A 14,665-nucleotide genomic window follows, 5' to 3' on the forward strand; every position below is an offset into this window, starting at 1 on the left:
TAATCAGAGGTAATTGCCGGGGCTCTTACCTCCCTGTAGCCTGCATCGTGCTTCCAAATACTTCTAATTGAATTGCTATAATTTTTGCCCTTCCTAATGCAGTGAGTTGGCGAGGGGGAAGTGACCCAGGGGAGGCGGAGGAGAGAGGGGTGGGCGGCTCTCGGCTCCCCTCCTCCCCCCTCGCTCCCGCGCGGTCGTGCAGCAGCCCATAAAGAGCAGAGGGAACAGAGGGTGGGCGTGCAGGGCCGCACCCGCGCACCGTGGCCATGCAGTGACTGCTCGCCGGCAGGACTGCAGCCGTGGGACAAGCCGCTCTGCCTCCAGCACCGGGTGAAACGCTGCGAGGGAGAGGCCGTCACACCCCAGCTCAAGGTACTCCTCACCTCTCGGCCTCTCTCCCAGTGGGAATTTGGGTGCCAAGCCGGTACCCCATGGGAAGAAGGTTCTTGTGGGATGCCCACATGCGACCGAGATTGCTCACATGCCCTGGGGGCTCTGTAACTGGAAGAAGTGATAACCCGGAGCATTTACCCTAGTACGGTTTCTTTCCAGATGCAGAGGTGCACTAGTTTCCTGCTTCTGTCCTTAATCTTTTGTGCCACCCTGTCAGAAACATTTGGACTGGTTTTTTCAGTAAGTATTAATTTCACTGTTAGAAGTCCTATCCATTGGGCACCATCCATGTCTGACCTGGCAAAGAACAGTAAACATTGCAGTGGTATACACTGTATTCAGATATAGTGGTTGGACAATATGTAGCACCCAACCTTTTTGGGCAGTAAACAGGCTTTTAGTTAAGAATTTGAGGTTTCTGAATATTAGCTCCCTTGTAACAAATAATATGACTAAAGGGAAAAAAGAGTGTCTAGTTTATAGACCAAAATTGAATGGATGTCCCACCTCACTTGGGAAAAGTGGTGTATATACGGACTTTTTTATAAAGAGGCTGTCATGTAAATCCAAACAATTAAAAGAAAACACTGCTTTTTGTTAAAGTGATTATCAGATGGTAATGTAAAGTTGGAGTATAAAGTAAAAATTTCTGTCTCCAAAGTGTGATTTGTGTTTTGGTGTGGTGTGTTTTTTTTTTTTTAGTTTCACTTGGTGTGAAGATTTCACATCGTATGGATGTCAATTGCAAAGCTCTTGACTTAGATGGGGAGGGGGGAACAGTTCACCATTAATATTTGCTTCAATACTATTGACTTTTTTACAATATTTCTTGGTTGCAAGCCTTCAGAAGACATTTTCTCCTACGAGAATGTCCATATGGGTGCTGTTTGCTTTACCTTCAGAAGGCACAGTGTAATTCATGCAATAACATACTTGCATTTTTTCTTTAAGGCCAGAGAAAAAAGGGGCTGGACTTTGAATAGTGCTGGTTACCTACTTGGTCCACGTAAGTCAAGCACTTTTTTTTCGTATTATTTCAAAATGCGGAAGTTTTTTTTTTTGTCTTGTAAACCAGTTTGCTATAATGTGCTATTTGCTTTTCTGATGAAGACAATTTTGTCTAAACCTGCAAGACTGAAAAAACTCATATGTGAGAATACTTGTTTAGATATTTGTTACATGCCTAATATAGAATTGAGTTGTCTTAGGCAATAACTGTTCTTTTCTAAAGCAGAATTGTGCTGTGTGGCTTTATATCCAGAAGCACATCTGGTCATGCTTTGTGTATCTGAACTGTAATTTTTGTATGACAAATACTCACCACCACCACCCACCCAGAAGTGTTACAAGATCTTGTAGCATCTTAGATGTCAAAGGAAGAATGACAAAATGTGATGTTTTGGCACTTCTCAATGTATTTCAGATTTCACCTTTAAATCTATTTGAAAATTGATTTGCTGCCTTATATTACTTTTTTTTTTTACAATTTAAGCAAACATGCAAACCCTTGACTGTAAATATTAACACTTCACTATGTGAAAAAGATTTAATGTACAAGGTGTTTAAAATATGGGAACACAATGGTTTATAGAGATGGAGAATCACAAATGTAGATTATAAGAAAAGTTAAGTGCAGTCTTAAATATCTGCCCTTTTGCCATTATTTCTTGTTAATGTAATAACAATCATTATCAATGTTCCTATATTTTTTCAGTCTCAGTAATACATGATAAATCAAATACTACAGATATGATTCTCTTAATTTTAAATAACCTTAGGATACCTTAAAAAAAAAAAAAATAGTGCATCTTAAATGTATTAACTGGTTCTGTAAATGTCTGGAAGTATATTTGCCCTAAAGCAGATCTAACTGAATTGGAAAAGATACTGTGGGGGAAATGTACTTGTCAAAGTGCCATTTATCTAAGACTGGATAATAGGAATCATCCTTTGTTGCAGGTCGTATTGATCAGCTTTTACTGATAAAGGAAATGCCTATTGCAAGGGGGAGAGAAGAGGCACCAGGGGCATGTAAGATAGTTTACATGAATAACCTTCAAAAACTATCTGCAGTTTTCTTTTAAGCAAACTCATTGGCAATATTTTCTAAAAATAGAGTAGCAAAAACAACTTGCCAAATGACATGTGAATGTACAAACTTACATTTTCTTTACAACGTCCTCCGAATTCAGTAATAGCCTCAGCAACTATGTAGTAGAGGACTAGGTCTGTAAATTATATAAATCATAAGCACAAATTCAGAAGAAAGGTTATTTTATTTAGTGACACATTAACTGCTGCTTTGTCATTTTCTGTATCAAAAATGCCTGTCATGATCTTTTCTCTTAAATCCATGAAAAGCAAGCACTATGGCAAAGATTGTGAAATCAATTAACTTTTCTGATTTTTAATTTATTTATCAGATGCAGTAGATAACCACAGATCTTTTAATGAGAAACATGGTTTCACTGGTAAACGTGAAATACAGCCTGATGAGGATATTAAAGAAGGTAATGAAATTTAGAAAGCCAGTATTGTTGACTTGTTTTTTATACTTGGTAATTAATTTACTGTTATTGAGTTAACTACCTACCTAGGCAGTTCCTGCACTTTAACAAAAATCCTAATAAACATATGAAAGGAAAAAAAATGAAAAATGGCCATACAGTATGCTCTTTGCACATGGTCATAGTTTAAAACATCTTGATGCCTAGGGAAATAAACCATAATTATGTTGCTTTTAATGTATAATAGATCATATTACTTTGAATAAACCTATTTTTTTCTTTTCATGTGTTTCTATAAATGTTTCAAATGTCACTCGAGTTAATTTTTTTTCAGCAAAAAGTGATGTCATAAAGGATTCTTTCAGCAGAGAAAGCTATAGAAACTGGCAAAAAAATTTTTTTTTTTATTCTGATAGTCCAGAGGTGAAACCAGACCTTAGAACTGTATGGCACTGTTCCTGTTGCAAGAGCCTTCACTAATTAACATGGAATCTTCTTTTTTTTTTTTTAAGTCTCACAATATTTCCTATATTTAAACAAAATGGATTATCTTCATTAAAAGATTGAGAACCTGGTCAAAAACAAAGTCAAGTCAACACTGTTTCAAAGCTGCATGTATCAGAATTTAGTAAATGGCAATGAAAAGGATGCAGCCATGTTCTGTAGTCATCACCCAAAGCTGAGACTCTACAATATGTCTAGACTCCCTTTATGAAGAGAAGTTGGCACTTTTAGGATTTATTTTGAACACTACTTCAGGATAAGATCTAGGAATTTCTAGAAATACCTCGTCTCTCCTGAGGAGAAACTAAACCTGCTGCAGAATTCTAAAGTGAGCTGGGATGAATATCATCTTTAGACAATCAGAGTGAGTGATCTGTTTCTCATTGCAACCAAAGAAATCAGTACTTACTTGAGTACTAGACGCAGTCCCAGCCCCAGAGCTCTTGCAGGTTATTTTAAATCCACCCAGCACAAAGCAAATGTAGCTAACACAAAATACGTTCATAAATAAAGGAAGTGTGCTTAATTACAATTTCATGGATGTAAGTAATTTGTAAATAGGAGAGTAACATTAATACATTTCTTAGCTGTTACATTCTCAGAATTATTACACTCTCAGAATTCCTAGTTTAGTTCTGGTACACAGTTACATAGTGGGATTTTGTGTGTGTGTGTGGTGTTTTCTGGGTTGGGGGGTGGGGTGGTTGTTGGTTGGCTTGGTGCTTGCTTTGTTTTTAAGGAGAGGAAAAAAGAAAACAAGAACCTACTTCCTCAAACACTGGTGTAAAAATAATATTTTGCCAGTCAGAAACAACGTGAAAGAAAGGCATATGTAATCTAACAATGCAGCTTGCATTGCAACATCTTGCCATTTGTGGATATGCTACCAGCTCCATTACAGAAATATAATCTTTAAGAGTTATGGAGTTCTTTTGCTACGTATGGCTGTACCTCCACAATTACAAGTAAATCCAACCAAACTTGTCTGGATGAGACTTGAAAATTATGTAACTGCCGCTCTTACAAACATCACTTTAGATGCTCTATTCTCATAAAAAAAAAAAAAATTTTTTTGAAGCTGAAGTTTATTATAGAGTTCCTATCCAAAGGAGACCTGAATATTAAAAAAAAAGAGTAGTTAGAATTCTTATTTTAATTGAAAATGAAGGATTTCTTTTTAGTTAAACTCTGCTGATTTATTTACAGAAGTATCTTAAAATGGCAATATACATACACATTATTGCTGTAAAAGAATTCATGCAGAAGACTGCTTTCTCTTCTTGAAGGAGTGCTGCAAAATTCACAAGCTCTCCAGATAACCTAGAAGAACTTGTAAGTTGTATTAGCTACAGAGCACTAGGTCAAGGAGAGGAGAAAAAAAAATAAATCTAGGAGCACAATTAGGAAAATCCTTAAATTCTGAGAGCATAACTGTTTCTTTACTAGAGTCTGCAAGTAATTTGCTATACAGAATTAAGGTCTATAACACAGTATATAGAAATACACATGTACAACAAGCTCAAGTTGCTAAAGAAAAACATTTATTCAACTGGTAATCACATTGGTAACAAAATCTGGGTCAAATTACTAATATAAGAATGAATAATCGTAACAAAAATCCATAACAGGTTATGTGGTAATAAAGATTAAATTAAGGAAAACTTCAAATAATACAAGTACTATTAATGTAAATAATAACAACGTCCTTGTGTCAGTTGAAAGACTGGGAGACAAGACTTTTAGATGCAAATTTCTTAAATGCTGACTCTCTATATACCAGAAACTACTGTGTCCCTTATAACTCCCCATCAATATTTTTTATCTGTGCTACAGAGCTCAGTCTGCCTTCTGACTTGTATGTCACTAGAGGCCTAAATCTTCTCTTCCATCATGGAAGAACTCCCTCAACATTCACCCACTGCAAAGTCAGTCTTTTAGACAGATTAAACACATCCCCTATGATAACATCAAAGTATGGTATTTTCAGTGATGTAATAATGGACTGTCAGTCAGATAATGGTACCCATCTGTCCTGTATGCAAAGAACTAAAAATCTTAGGGAAATTATCTACCATTTGTTCTCTAACATTCAACACTTCTCCATCCTGTTGATGAAAAAGGGAAGACATCTTGCTTTTTTTTCTTTTTTTTTTTAATAGACAGAGAAAGCATTCTTCTCTTCCTCCCAAAGTACAATAACAAGGTCTTAGAGAGCTTGATAAATTGGGCCATTTAAAAAGCATTAAAAGGCCTACTTCAACAAGATTAAAGAGGAGTATATTGTATTAGATACCTATGCAAAACCATATCCTTCTGAGCTTTTATTAAAGTCCCAAGCCTAGCTTTTAGGCTACAAATCACATCTATATCACTTGAGTGACTTATTTGGAACAAAGTCAGACTACATGAAGAAATTTTAACTGTTTTGCAAAGCTTGTGAATTTTTTTGCTAACTTTACCTTTCCTTTCAATCTCAGACTAGTGGACACAAAAGGGACAGTTGAGAACAGAGGATAACTCTTTTCTGCAACAGACTCATAAGGCCTTAAAGGCCATTCATGACCATTAAGGTTTCAAAGCAGCTCGTATGCAGCAACAGCAACCAGCATGCAAAACTGGGCAAATTTGATTCTGAGATTTGCAGTTATCTACCTTAAAGTGGCTTTGCTCTTCCATGAAATGAGGTTTTCCATTAAGGATTTTAAAGAAAAAGAAGTTTCGGGTAGCTTTTTTTCAGAGTACTCTTAAACTTAGCCACAATGTCACATACAGTAGACCTTTATGCAATGTTAACATTAAGCAATAACCAACTTGTTTTACAGGGAATCTTGGAAGACCACTTGCTGATGAAAACGTTGTGCGCACAGTAATTGAGTTTTTGACATACTTGCACCTTAAAGGTTAGTGAACACCTTTTTAATCTTTCATACTTTCTGGTATGAAATTTACTGAGAAGATAGGACTATCCTTGAGTGTATAAGTCTGCTGCAGATTTGACCATGCAAGACTTTGAACAGCATCTCTGGTGGTGGGAGGAACTGTCAATTCCATTTTAGTGCACTTAGGAATAGGCCTGATTCAGACAGGGTACCCTACTGTGGGTAGTCCTGCCAAACTGCAGGATTGAATATCCAGTGAATATCCAACATAGCAGGTTTCGAATACCATTTGATTTCTCTGGGCACTGTGACAATAATGACAGCTTCTACTAAAATTGTATGGACCCAGCTATTAGAAGAGTTGCAAATGAACTAAATACAGTCTGATTACATGAGAGTTAGTATAAAACAATTCAATAACAAATTAAATAAGGTGTCAGTTTAATGTCAAGAGCAGTTGATTGAAATTCTGAAAACCTTGTGAATGAGAAAAGAAATACCTCTCCCGTTCTGCATGTATTCTACAATCATAGAATCTTTGGGTTGGAAGGGACCTGTAACAACACTAAGCTGAACGTTGGCAAACAGCTCAAAATGCTACTAATAAAAACTCTGTGAAGTCCCAAAATTGTGACAAGAATTGTATAACTGAGCTTACAGCTGATCCTATAATAGTGGTAACTTTGTTACAGCATTAGGTGAAAAAGAAATGGGGCTGCTTCTGAGTTCTCTTCACTTTTGCTTTTTAAAAAAACAATTCTGAGCTTTTAAAAACCTTTTCAGCCCTTTTTGAACATTTTGTGGACTGTTTTCAAACATATACTTGCAAAGAAAACAACAGGAAGGAAAAAAGTTACTTTTACTGCAAATGACTGAGGAATCCTCTGTCTCAAAAAGCAGACAATTCAATAAATCTGTAAATTCTATATTCTTACCTTTGTATACAACAAATTATAAGCAATTTTGTGGCAAGTATATGCTGTGAAATAGTAACAAAGAACTGTGTGTTACATTTGTATTGTATTATTAAAAGAAACTTTAAAGGGATCTGTTCATTTTCTGCATATCTAGGAAACAAAATTCTAGACCTCATTGGCATAACTTTCTAAATTATTTACATCCACCCAAGCAAAATAATTCTCACTACTGAAAATATCGACCCAGTGTTTATTGAATTAACTCTGCATTTGAAACAAAAACTGTTTATGGTTATTACTAAGGGCCTGAGATAATTCAAATATTTATTTAAAGTAGATATATGCATGTATATTTACCGTGGACAAAGTAGTAGCTTGTTTATTGTGCCACTGTGAAGAAGGAGGGCACCTAAACAGTCCGTTACCCTGCTGTGTGAGCCTAGGAAGTAAAACCAATAACTGGATATACCAGAAAGGCTGTGAAACGTTTTGAGCTCAAGCATGCGCTCTGATGAATAGGCTAAGAGCTGCTAAGTTGGGCAAGAAAATAAAATGCATCTCATAGAAATACAAATTACTTCTTCCCTGGGACAAATGTGCAAAAAATGCTCTATTGTAAGTCTAAGTAACAATTTAACAATTCCTTGTTTAGGATAGTGATGACAAGCAGCTGTCTATATTCACAAAAGGTGGTAGTATTATCTGTCCTCATAAAAAACAGGAATCTCCAGATCATATACAATGGCTTTTCCCTGAGATAGTTCTTGTATTCCCAGGTTTCAAAAGACACAGAATGTTATCATATTATCCCTTAACAATATTTATCATCAAGACCTAGTACAAACTCTTACATAAAATCAGAACTGTAGATTTAGGAGATGAAAAGCATACTTTATTATGGTAGCAATTGTTTTGAGCAAAAATGTTGAAGCAATCTTACTACAGTAAACATATTGGTTTAGGTATGTTCCTTTGAGGGGAGGGGGAAACTCCCACTCATGGAATTCAGATTCAGGGAATGGTTATGCAGATTAGACATACATTTCAATCTGCAAGATAAAGTGAGTATTTTAACTGACAAGATGTTTCTTGGCAATAACTAAAAGTGACCTTCAGCTCGTTCTCTTAAATTGTTCCCTCCAGCTTTAAAGGCTTCCCATATGTAGCCCATATGGCTGTAGGATGGCTGCCATAATTGGATAGTATTAAAACTTTTGAGATGCTGGGATCGAACAATATCAATGGATATAATAAAATTGATATAATTTAATTGTCATTCTGTTACTGCTTTTTCTAAAACTATGACATTATAGCAGGAAGATATTAATATTCAAAAGAAAAAAACACAATAGTTTATAAGTTAAAATATGAAAAGTTCAAGGATTTGCCTCTTATAGTTGAGGAAAAAAAAATACTACTGAAATTGGATTTTATTATTGAATTGCTAAGATTAATATGCATACTTATGCATACTTATGTGTTAATTCTCTTTTTTTTTTCCCACCCTTTGCAGAGATGGGAGCACTTGACAAACTACCTTCACCAGAGGAAACAAACCAGTCTTGAAGGATGCATTTTTATTTTGTTGTAGTGTAGATTTAGATTGAATTCTAAAAAAAGTCCAAATGATCTGAAGATGAGAAATACTGTTTGCATTAATCTGATAAATGGTAAACAGCATTCTGCCCTCTTTATTTTGTTTGTTTGTTTGGGTTTTATTGTTTGCTTTTTTTTCCTCTCCTGTGACGCCATAGTGTAAGGTTTTGACTTGGTAAAATTTTTCTGTAGGTAAATGATAAAATAAAAATAAAGAGCAACTGTATTGTTTCATTTTAAAATTAAACACATGCCAGCACACAATAAATAATATACAATGTCCAGGTTAAATTGTAAGCTTACACTGCATCTATAGTCTGCAAAATTACAGTAAACATAAATACTACATATTGGCTATTTCACCTAACTGAAAAAAAGAAGTACAGTGACTTCAATCTGCTGCTATACAGACTCTTTTTAGGTCATAGATCTGCCTGTACTTCTATGCTTCATGGAAGCTTTACTTCCTGTTCATATTTTCATAGACATGAAGTAAACTCATGTTCGTTTTAAATATAATATTGCCTGTAATACACGAGCCCATTGACTGAAGCACACCTTCATGCAATATGAATTTCACTGTTATGTATGGGCAATAGGTTTACACAAATACAAATGGGGAATTCCTATTCCTATGTTGTCAAGAATACCGGATCTAGCGTCTTTAATGAAAGACTCCAAGATTAAAAAAAAATATTTTATGAGATGTTTTAGTCTGAGTCCAGCAAAGTGCTTGAATACATTCTTAATCCCTATGAAAGAGCTTTGGTACCTGGACCAGACCTGGAGCCATATACAATAAATGTCATATCAAGAATGAAGTAAGGTTTGAGAGGATACTGAATCTTAGAAAGGTTTTTTCAGATTTGTATAACTTTCACTCTCTGCATAGTACAATGAAATATCACCCTGTCAAAATGCTGCTGTGCACTCTGTTTTTCACTTTTAGCATAGCAGAATACATTCTAGATGCCAAGCCACTAGTGTCTCATTTGAACCCACAAGGTTATCGCACTTTGTCTATCAGCCTGTGCTCTTCCTCTGATAATCATTCAGCCTCTGATTCAATGTCTGATGTTCATCCAAAGTGTACAAAGTACACTTTTTATCAGACCCAATGAGCTTTTGAGCAAGACCTTCAGACAATGTTTTACTGAGTTTTTTGGTTGTTTTCTTTAAACAGTAATAAAAAAGTATACACTGCTAGTATATGTGTTGCTAGTTCAACATTATTTGGTAAATCTATGGGCTTTCAAAAATGTGAAAAAGAATACAGTGAAATTTAACTTCTGTACATTAGTATAGTTCAGTAATTCCAGACTCATTTTCACCAGTAATGTCCATGTGTTCCATCATAAACTTGAAGCAGAGCTCACTAAAATCAAGAGGCATTCTTTTAATTCACTTTGGTTCATTGACTGCTAAGAACCAGTATCCATTTGCAGAACTCAATACAAAGCTGTCCTCTGTGGCAAAGCAGCTGAATCTATGATCAAATAAAAAGAACATTGTCTCAGCATTGAATTTCTTTTTAAATAGTATAAGAAATTGAGTATAAAATTAGAAAACAATTATTACTTAAATTAGCATACTGTCAGCTCATTAAAGTTGGAGTAGTTAGAATGTTTGTTTAAAATTCTGAGCTTTGAGATTATTTGCACCACTGAAAAACTCATAGGATCAGGTTGCTTGGAAGATTTACATCACTGTCTAAGCAGGGAGGCCCACAAGTACTTACTCATTGTGCTGCACTGCTATATGAATATATTATACAAAAGTCAAAGGATCATTATAATCTAATTACCAAAAGCAGTTCACATACTTTCACTTAATAATTACTGTATTCAAATGTATACTGGTAATATTCCAAAATACAGAGAGGTAAAATTTTCAGACTGTTTCTTCACCCTCTACAGATCTTTGCACAAAGGGGCAAAACCCAATAAAGGGGCATTCTTCTGGATCAATTTCAGTAACATTATTATTTTATTAACATTTTATTTAAGACATGTCTTACATAACTACATCTAAGACCTAAATTCTGCAAATATTTGGAATGACATCACCATAATCAGCCTCTCAGACAAACAAAAAGATAGCCTTTAAACCACAATTTGAAAGCAATTAGTTTCAACAGGGCAAAGAGACAATAAAAAGATATAACAAGTTTCAGTAGAAAATTAAAAAAATCCCTAACCATTTCCTCCTCATTTCATTTGTTTGCTCATTTGCATACATTGTATCCCACTTTTGTGTAGGATGAGATCAAATACATATCTGCACTAAAGACAAAAGCCAAAGTCTGAAAAAATGAGTAAAATTTTGCTGTAATGTTGCCAGTGATATGAAATTACCCAGCATGCAAATTTAACTCTGGCAATGAACAGAAGGCTTGCGTAATGACTGGACATAAAATGGCAGATGAAATTAAATGCTGATGCAAGCAAAGTAATATACACAGACAAAAACAACTCTAATTTTGTGTACACATAATGATTGTCTAAATTATCTCCAGAAAAAAAGCTTAGACATTGTACACAGCCCTCTAAAAAATGCCATTTTAAACCTCAACAGCAGTTAGAAAGGCAAATGGAATGTTAGGAGTTACAATGAAAGTAGTCAAAACGAAACCAGAAAGTATCGTTATGCTACCATTCCCAACTTTGATACCAGCTGCAGTTCTGGTCAGCTCATTGCAAAAAAAAAGCACTGTAGAACCAGAAAAGCTACAGAGAAAAGTGACAAATATCTTCAGCAGCAGGGAACAACTTTTATACAGAGAGAGACTGTCTAAAGTCACACACACAAATTGACTTAAATGTTGTGGTAAAAGCGCCTAGTGAATTCGCTTCTTGTAACACAGGATTTAATGATTACCTGATAAAATGGTCAAGTAACATTTTTAAACCGCACCCCCAGAAAAAGAAGTCCTTTTCCATACATCTCATTATGAGTTTGTGGCACTGACAGGCATAGGACATTATGGACGCCACAGGTTCTGAAACAGTTATATTCACAGGAGAAAAGTCCTTCAAGGTCCAAATGAAACCGCTACATCAAAAAGACTAACTAAATTGTTTTTTAGAGCACATTATGGACATGTGTGCACAGAGCTATAAAACAACCCTTAGACCCTGATTCATAATTCAGGGATTAATTAAACAGGGCTTCTTCATCTGCACAGCATGTGATGCCAGTTTACAAAAGAAACTTGGAAATCACACATTTTTGGCTAAAAATTCTGCAGAAAAGAATACTACCTATAACCAAATAGGTATAATTTTATACAGTGCTTCACCTGTCAGGTAGTCTTACTAAGACTTGTTTAAATGCAGATCACTTCAGCATAAAAGAGGGAAATTCTAGTGGCACAGTTAACATGAAAGAGTGATTAGGAAGTCATTAGGCAGCTGACAGAATGCATGTATTTTCCAACCTGTCTCTTCATGCAAAGGGCAGACTGCAAAATTAGGATAGAAAAATTAGATAGGGCTCAGAATACTGAGGATGTTTGAGGGGGCTTGATGCTGAGGTTGACATAATTCTTTCAAGTTTAATGTTACCATAGTAAAAACCAAACTACAGCTGTTTTTGCTTGACTACCACACTAACTTCCTAAGATAACAGGGAAGCTTGGTGTGCATTAATTTACAAAAGATGCAGACAATTTCTTAGCTCTTCTTTTGCCTTTCAAACAAAGATGAGGAGATATGATATATGATAGTACGTGAAGCAACACATTAATAACTCATAGAAAAAGGGATTAAAGTATTTTTACATTATTTCAGAATATGTCAGACAAAAAAGCAACAAGTTAGAAATGGAAACCAGGAAACACTTTGTAATTTGTCCAATCCAGGATATAAATTATCTCAGGAGATTTCTTAGGCAGATATGAGGATTATAAAAAAGTTGAGAGCTGAGTGTTATTACCAAAACAAATTATTTTTCACCAATTAACAAAGTACATTAACAGAGTGCAGTACTTCTGTCATTATTTTGCATTCTATCATTTAGTTTTAAATAAATGCAAATAATAATTCTGATAATTTTGTAAGGACTAGCATGACATGGACTAACCACAGAAAACTGCAAATCACAGATCGCTCTACTACTCAGATTCAGTAGCTGGGTATACAAATGTCAGTTGCTAAGATTTTTAATACCTGAGAGCATAGGTTATTTGTCAATTCATGTGCAACAGTCAGCACCTCCCAGAAACAAGATTTGAAAAGCCAGATTTGAGCTGCAGTTGAGAATTATTTTATCTCCTTGCTTGTAAAGCATTACATTATTCCCAAGAACTTGATCAAATTCCCTTGAGATTCAACTTGTGTATGTTCCGTCATCTGTGGTATTTCTAATTGAATTGATCTCCACAGATTTTCCACTAATTACATACATATAAATCATACAGCCTTTCTGAGTGCTGGGAGACATGAGCCATATTGAATGTCTGTCTGACGGGAAATTCTAAAATACCAAAATACGATCTATCTCAAATCAGTATAAAATGGTACAAAATACCCTGCACGGGGAAATACAGTCAGTCATCTGGGGCCTCTCCAGATTCCACTGAAAAATAATGGAGGGAGGTCCCGCGATGACATTGGCCATCTCTTTGAGCAGCCTGGGATGAATCCCACCAGGCCCCATAGACTTATGTGCCTCCAGCTGGAGCAGCAAGTCTCAAACAAATTCAGAGTTTATCATCCCCTCAGTCACAGCCTTCCAACACAGGGCTCCAGGGTCCATTATCGGCGTTAAAGACAGAGGTGAGAAGGCATTAAACCTCTCTGCTTTGTTTATGTCTATTTGTGAGGTGACCGACCTCAAGTAAGGGAGCAATGTTATCATCTCTGATATCATTGCCTCCTTTTGCTGTTAACATATTTTAAGAAGCCCTTTTTGTTGTCCTTCAAAGTACTAGCCAGCTTGAACTCTAATCAAGCTTTGGCTGCACGAATGTTCTCACTATGTTGGTGAACAGCATCTCTGTAGTCGTCCTATGTTGCCTCTCCTTGCTTCTGATATCCATGTACTTTCCTTTTCCACCTAAGTTAAGTTCTAAAAGATCCCTGCTCAGAAGCCAACCTTCTGCCCCGCTTGCTTGGTATCTTACTGCTGCTAAGCTGGAATGACAAAGGCTGGAATGGTACAAACTGAAATAATTTGTTGATTTCTAGGAAACAATATGGATTTATACCTGTTGAAAAGCCAGTCTTAAGAGATAATGTAAGAGCAGATGTTTGTTAAAACAACTGTTAAACTGGATGACTTCATGTTGCTACCTGGATTATTTGTCTCTTTGGGGTTTTATTATCAACAGAGACAAGCCACTATAGCTGAAATGGGAAGCTACATCGCGCTGCCAGGATTCTGGGAATCAACAGCAGTAGGTGGCCATGCCTGTGGTTTCTGGATTTTTTTTTAATGACAAAGCTACATATAGTATTTAAACTGCAGTATTTGGAAGTAAGGGTGTATCAGCAGGGACTTAATTTTGTGCTGACCTTGGGGCTGACAGTTATTTTTGAAATGAACAAAGGAGAAATATTGAAGATTGATGCTGGTATTGGAGAGAGATACATAGTGCAGCTGCTAAAGTTGTATTAAGAGATTATTTCTATGGCTCTAACAGAAGCAAGAAGATGGTCTCTGATAACTTTTCTTGAAGCTTTGATAGCTGTAGCTTTATTAATTTATACAAGAAAAAAGACAGAAGAAATCTATGGAGATATCCTAGACAAAACCTTTTTTTATTCAGAAACAAGTTCTTACATGACAAGAAATTATTCTGTCATCATATCATTTCCTAGCATAAACAAACAAACAAGCCAACCAACCTACCAAAGAAATTCCAGGAATT

General features: G+C 35.7%; 1 protein-coding gene across 2 annotated transcripts; it reads left to right on the forward strand.

Moving 5' to 3' along the window:
* The first annotated feature begins 552 nt into the window (after positions 1 to 552).
* GAL (galanin/GMAP prepropeptide) lies at positions 553 to 8,836 on the forward strand. Of its 2 annotated transcripts, XM_010287487.1 has the most exons (6): positions 553 to 633; positions 1,345 to 1,399; positions 2,353 to 2,424; positions 2,817 to 2,903; positions 6,227 to 6,304; positions 8,714 to 8,836. In XM_010287487.1, the coding sequence occupies exons 1-6, from the start codon at positions 553 to 555 to the stop codon at positions 8,764 to 8,766; spliced, it is 426 nt and encodes a 141-aa protein (XP_010285789.1). In that variant the 3' UTR covers positions 8,767 to 8,836. The 2 variants fall into 2 exon arrangements, with proteins under 2 accessions (XP_010285789.1, XP_010285790.1); XM_010287488.1 differs by lacking the exon at positions 2,353 to 2,424.
* The last annotated feature ends 5,829 nt before the right edge of the window (positions 8,837 to 14,665 follow it).

This window comes from Phaethon lepturus, unplaced genomic scaffold (genome assembly GCF_000687285.1).
Source record: "Phaethon lepturus isolate BGI_N335 unplaced genomic scaffold, ASM68728v1 scaffold44535, whole genome shotgun sequence".
Classification (NCBI taxonomy): Eukaryota; Metazoa; Chordata; class Aves; order Phaethontiformes; family Phaethontidae; genus Phaethon; species Phaethon lepturus.

What these genes read in the sequence shown, in the direction of transcription:
- GAL (XM_010287487.1), top strand. Translation starts at nt 553, where the DNA reads ATGCAGAGGTGCACTAGTTTCCTGCTTCTGTCCTTAATCTTTTGTGCC. An exon ending in CATTTGGACTGGTTTTTTCA is followed by an intron (nt 634 to 1,344) that starts GTAAGTATTAAT and finishes TTTTTCTTTAAG; the next exon opens with GCCAGAGAAAAAAGGGGCTG. An exon ending in TGGTTACCTACTTGGTCCAC is followed by an intron (nt 1,400 to 2,352) that starts GTAAGTCAAGCA and finishes CCTTTGTTGCAG; the next exon opens with GTCGTATTGATCAGCTTTTA.